Raw genomic sequence first — 6,073 nt, forward strand, 5'->3', positions numbered from 1 at the left:
AATCAAACAGAATTAGTAAAAACAAAGAGTTTCTCCTAAGGGAATATTTTAAGTGTCTGCACAGACAAAAATATTAAACAAAAGTGTGCACAACTTTATTTTGTGGGGGCATGCAGAATGCTGGGCCATCTGTTGAAAATGGAAGGCTGCCAAATATCACAGAGTCACACCTTGAGTCTGGAAGCTGAGCCTGCCTGGCAAATCCATACATTTCTTGTGGTGTCTGCATGCCATCAGCCTTTCCTTTACCCACTTCCCTGGCTCCTAAACTGGATTGCTTCAGTTTTTACAAGGGCAGAGCCCAATTCTGCAAAACACCACTGGCTGCTGCAGAGCTGCTGGCAGGACACCTGGCTACATGCTTGAAGGTTTTCAGAACAAGCAGTATTAGGAAGATCAGGGTCCCCAGTCAAAGCCACTGGTATCAGGAAAAGGCATAACATTGTGTAGTTCAGGAAAAATTCTTCCATCTTCCATTCAGAAAAAGTAATTAACAGGAAAATCCTTAAAGGGTGAACTTTTACATGCCACCTACTTATACCATGGAAAAAACCTTGAGACTTCCATGAATATCTAACTTAATCAAAACTCTGCCATATTTTGATTCATATAAGCCTGTTTCTTGTGTCTTAATCATTGAGAGTATGGGATGAGTCTCCCTAACTTGTAGAGTGGTTAATCAGGTCAGGTCTAAGGTAACAACAGTAAAACAACATTTCTGGCAATCTCATTGAGATTCCTCACCTTACCCCATTCTATAGCAGAGAACTTTATGAACATATTGGCTAAACAGTGCAAAAGTCACCATAACAGTTGTTGAGCCTGAAAGGAAATACCTTCCAGCACCTACTGGCAATTGGCAAGATAACTGACACAGACTGCACTTTTTAAAGTTCAGATACCCATCTGAACATTAATTCTGGATTTCATAAAGTTTCCTCAAATATAAAAGTGATCCTCAAACTCTTCTATAATTTCAGTTATTTTTTAATGCAGATTCCTGCTGGCATACCCATGTTTGGAGAAGTCCTTAGGAAAGTATCTGTTGTCAATACCACACCATTCACCAGCTCAAAAGCCAAATGGATTTCTCAGAACTCCTCCTTGTTTAGCCATCTTTCTCAGTAGTCCTCCCAGTAGGATAGAATGAAATTAAATTTAAACTAGGGTTTAAATTATTTAGTTGGAGATAATTGAGTTTAGAAAGTCATACTGGAGCATGATCACCCCGGGACAAAGCTGAACATGATTTGGAGTGGGGGAGCAGGAGAAGAGAGCTGGCATGTCCTGCCCAGTGAATGTGTCCCTGCCCATGGCAGGGGGCCTGGAACACTGTGGTCTTTAAGTTCCCTTCCCACCTGAACCATCCTGTAATTCTATGTCACATTAGGTGCAGAAAAGCTCGCATAGTAGAAGGCACAAGCTGCTCTTTCATTTTGGTTGTGCAGAAAATAACTTGCTGCACGCCTAAGAATGGCATCCTTTTTTTTCTTGAAAGAATCAGGCCCTAAGGTGATTGAAAAACCTGGAGAGCAAATTACCTCATTTCTAGAGGGCCTGTATTTTCCAAGTAAAAAAAGCACAAGAAGTTGGGTGTATATTATTAACTTATTGTGATTCCATGAAACCCCCAGTAAGGGACAAAGCCGACTGGGCTTCAGCCGTCTTGGTAAAACCACAGCTTTTAACTTCAGAGTAGCACACACAGATTTCCTTGAGGAAAAGGTATTTTCTGGCTCAGTTACACCTGCATCTCTCGTAAAATGAGTCATTCATATCCACTTTAAGTGGCAACACAGAACGTTCACCATTCTTCCACTCCCCGCTCCCTCTCTGACCCTCATCGAGGACCATCATTCTCCCGGATTTATCTAGATGGGAAAAGAGCGCTTCTACAGCACCTTTCCTCAGGCCATCATTCCCGTTACCTTCTCAGAAAACCACAGAGTGGAAGAAAAAAAATCCCCTCGGACTGATGCGAAACGAAGCAAAGGGATGCGGGAACTGAGGGCAGCCGCTGGCACCGGCAGCTCCCAGCGCCAGGGCATGGCCACAGCTCCGTCCCGCCAATGCCGCGCCCCTGGGGGCTCGGGGTCCGTCCCCGGGGCGGAGGCTCCGCTCCCCCCGCCCCAAGCCCCGCATCGCTCCCGCCCCAAGCCCGGCATCGCTCCCGCCCCAAGCCCGGCATCGCTCCCGCCCCAGCACCGCCATCGCCCCGGCCCCGTCCCGGCCCCTCAGCCCTGCGGGCGCCACGGCGCCTGCGCGGCCCCGCCGCGGCCTGGGCGCGATGGCGCGGCCTGAGGGGCCCCCGACGCTGCCCGAGCCGCTGCGGCGGCGGCTCGTCTCCTTCAGCAGCTCCGTGTTCAGCGACAGCCACCGCACCGCGCTCGGCGACGGCCCCCGCGCCCCCCCGGGCTTCCCGGGCTACCGCGCAGGTACAGCGCGACTCCGCCGCCTCGGGCCGGCCGTGCGGGCGGCGCCGGGCCCGGGGCTCTGCTGAGGAGCCTGGGTCGGGCCCGCCGGAGGCAGCGCCCGCAGGAGCTGCTGTGGCCGGTGGCTCTCTCTGTGTGCACCCGGCCTGGCGGGGAGAGCGGTGGCTGCGGCCCAACCCGCGCCCTGTTCAAACCTCTAGCGCGAGAGTAGCCATGGCAATGCACACAGTGCAGCCTGCACAGAGAGGCTGGCGTGATTTCAGCCCATAAATCCATTCTGAGCCGATCGAATTAATCAACAAGACGTTCTTGTTTCAAGAGAGGAGTTCCTGCTTCCTTTGTGTAGTAACACTGCTAACGCTTACGAGTTCTTCATTTCATTTATCAAACATTTCACCAATAGCATCTATCTTTAGTCTCTTTTTATGTGGCTTGCTGTGTGAAGAATACTCCTGTGTTAATATCCAATTGCAAATTACTGGACATGGGGATTTCAAAAATTCAGTTTTACACATACATATCTTGGGGAGTTGCTGTAGCAACAGCCATTGCAATACTGTCTGGCTTTTGCATTAATCTCAGCAATCCCAGCAAATAAGCATTAATTTAATTTAGGGATAGAAAAATTAATTAGAATTGGCTTATGTTGCTTGAACATTCATCCAAACACAGTTTTAGAATTTGCACAGAATTTATAAATAGCAATGCCATGTCAAGGAAACCTTTAAAATACCTAAACATTGGGATGACAATAGAAATTTGAACTCTTGGCTTCTCTGATTTTAAGTAAATTTTTCCTTAAATCTGACCTTGTAGGTCTATTATAAAGTTGTAAGTACAGAATTTACTGCCCGCATGTTGGAGTTTGAGACTTGCTTTTCTCTACATTGAGTTGTGTGATGCAGCTTGTCCTGTACCCGCCTGAAAGGATGAGCTTTAGTTTGACACATATTTGAAACTGTTATCTCTTAAGAATCAAATTACCATCCAAGTGTCTGTTTAAATAAAAGGTTGAAAGTGAAGAGTGGGCCATGCAAGCCTGCTCTCTAGCAGCTCTCTTGACATAAGCCTCAGTCAGAGATGGTGGAGTAAGCTAAAAGCCACCAGGTAATCAACAATTGGACACTCAGCTTGATTATATGACTATATTATAAAAGTGCTCTGTCCCAGGAGCCAAAAGGTGCCTTGGATTCCAGGAAATGATGTAACTCCAGATAGGGTGTGAAGATTTCCTCTGGATAAACAAAAATATTTTTCTTAACATTTTATTTGACTGGGAAGAGTCAAATTACTGCCCTGCATGAAGCTAAGATGGAGCAGTATCCTTCTGTCATATTTACAGCTGGAGTGATAAAATCTTCTTTCTCTCTGTACAGATTGTGAAATCCTTTCCAGTTTGCCACTGCAGATGTCCCTCTATTTCAATGTTTATTTCTTCCCGTTTTGGTGGCTCATCACAGTTGCCATCCTCTACGTGAAGGTGAGAAGGAAGGAAAGTGGTGGTTTGTAAATGTATGTTACATCAGACACGTCCAGGTGTGGGATACAGCTCACTGGAGTTAGAGGTCTTTACACTGATTTGGGAATTCATGGAAACTGGAGGTTCAGGTGCCAATACTGTCAGCTGAGAGTAGCACAGAGCATCTTCATTTAATCACAGACACCATGACAGAAACTTCTACTTTCTTCTTCCCCTGCAGTATCCAGCCTTATCAGATTATTACAAGTTCATCCTGGTCACCATCATGATCCTGGTCTCTATGACAGAGCTCATTCGACTCTACCTGGGATATGTGGGCAATCTGCTGGAGAAAGTAAGTTACCAGAGGGTCACAGTAATTTCTGCAAGAATTTCTGCTTTTGGGAGTTGAGCGTTAACTGGCAGGCATTTTATTTGAGAGATTTAAGTTGAGGACATGGTTATTTCTCTTCAGTTGCACTCTGCATCTTCTATGGTTGTTTCTCTTCAGTTGCACTCTGCATCTTCTATTCCCTTGGCATTGGCTTCCACTTAATTTTGTGAATTTCAAGTAGTTTTCCCTCAGAAGAGAGCTCTCTCACTCCCTAAAATTGTTTTGTCAGAAAATGCAAGTATGCTTAAAAACACAGGATATGGAAATATGAAGCCACCCCACTTTGCCTTTCCACATTATGTACCAGCTTTTGGAAAATTAAAAATAAATGTGTTTTGTTCACAAGATTTTGGATTTTTTCATCCCATTCAGCTGTCGGGTTTTTAATAGGTGATGTCTCCCTGTTATAGGTCCCTGAGCTGGCTGGGTTTTGGCTCCTGACTCTCCTCCCACAGTTGCCTATAATTCTCTTCTTGCTATTTAATGAAGGTCTGAAAATCCACTCTCTGGAGCGAGCCGTCCACATCATCTTCGCCGCCTTCCTCTCCTTCCAAGTGGTGGCAGCGTTTTTCGCCCTGAGAAGGATGGTGAACACTCTGGCCACTCGCTTCCGCCTCACCGAGTTCCACCTCCTGGAGGAGCAGCGCCCCGCGCCCGGCCTGTGCAGCCTGGCCGCGGGCAGCGGCTCCCGGGGCTGGTAGGGCCCCGAGGGCCTCAGGGGGTAACAGAGCCCAGCCCAGTGCAGCCACAATTCTGTTTCCGTTCTGTTGGGTCATTCTTTGCCTTCTTGCCTCAGAGGTATGAAAAAAATAGATCTCGCTCAAGAGCCAACATTAAACCTCAGAGGATGGAGCTCTTTTCTGCAAGGAAAATCAAAGCCAATTGCATAATTGACCTGAGTGGACTATTTGTGGACTGAGTAGATTTGGAGCGTTTTACGTGTTACAAAGTTGTGGCATTTGTAAAATACCAGAAGCCTTTTTTCCCACTGTTTGCACAAAATTGTTTTGTTTACAATAAATCTTTTCTACGCTTTTTTGTGGTGGTACGAGTTTTGTCTGTTTTCCAGATTTGTTGCACGTATTTCGTGTCTGATACCTCAGTTAGGAAAAAAACCCAACCCAAAACCAAACTGGAAACAAAAGCCCCAAGAGATCTTGAGGCTCAAAAAGAAGTTAGTGAACAAAGACTGCACTTCCAGAGATGGTCTTCCAGGTAATTCCAGCTCTTAGAAATTCCTCACTGCTATACTAGGCATGTAATTTCAAAGATATTCATTCCACGAAACTCTTATGGCTCATCTCCTTTGGCTTAGCTACAGTTCTAACTATCAAGTCAGAGTGGTGCAATTTTCGCAGAGAGAGCAGTAACAAAATTATAGGCATTAAAAAAGTAGCTTTATGTCACTGAAAGGCAGAACCTGTTGTTCCCAAGCCAGGGCAAATACCAAGGTTCTCTCATTCCTGTTATGTGTATTAAATTTTAGGCTATCTTCTGCAGTTTTGGTAATGGCTGAAAGTTCACTTTTTCTGTCAAGGAGTGATAGAGCTCAAACGTTAAAATAAATTTTTCACCAGAATCCTTTGAGACCTTTGAGCAGGGCAGGAGTTGTCAGTTTTGAAAGCTGGCACAAGCATGCAAACTGCTCAAAGGATTGGAAGGAAAATGAGTCTAACATGAAAAAGGCACATTATGCTTAAAGCTGTTGAATATTTAAAGCTTACAGAACCCCAAGTGAGAAAAAGGCATTAGCTTTTGTTTTTACCAAAATGGTTAATTTTCCTTTCA

The 6,073-nt window shown here is 45.6% G+C and overlaps 1 protein-coding gene across 1 annotated transcript; it reads left to right on the forward strand.

The window, feature by feature from the left end:
• The first annotated feature begins 2,276 nt into the window (after nucleotides 1–2,276).
• Nucleotides 2,277–5,321, forward strand: TMEM17 (transmembrane protein 17). The gene is made up of 4 exons (XM_066547819.1): nucleotides 2,277–2,435; nucleotides 3,809–3,912; nucleotides 4,133–4,246; nucleotides 4,696–5,321. Exons 1-4 carry the CDS (start codon nucleotides 2,288–2,290, stop codon nucleotides 4,984–4,986), a joined length of 657 nt encoding a protein of 218 aa, XP_066403916.1. The 5' UTR covers nucleotides 2,277–2,287; the 3' UTR covers nucleotides 4,987–5,321.
• Nucleotides 5,322–6,073: the final 752 nt, after the last annotated feature.

Source organism: Molothrus aeneus, chromosome 3, assembly GCF_037042795.1.
Source record: "Molothrus aeneus isolate 106 chromosome 3, BPBGC_Maene_1.0, whole genome shotgun sequence".
In the NCBI taxonomy this organism is placed as follows: domain Eukaryota; kingdom Metazoa; phylum Chordata; class Aves; order Passeriformes; family Icteridae; genus Molothrus; species Molothrus aeneus.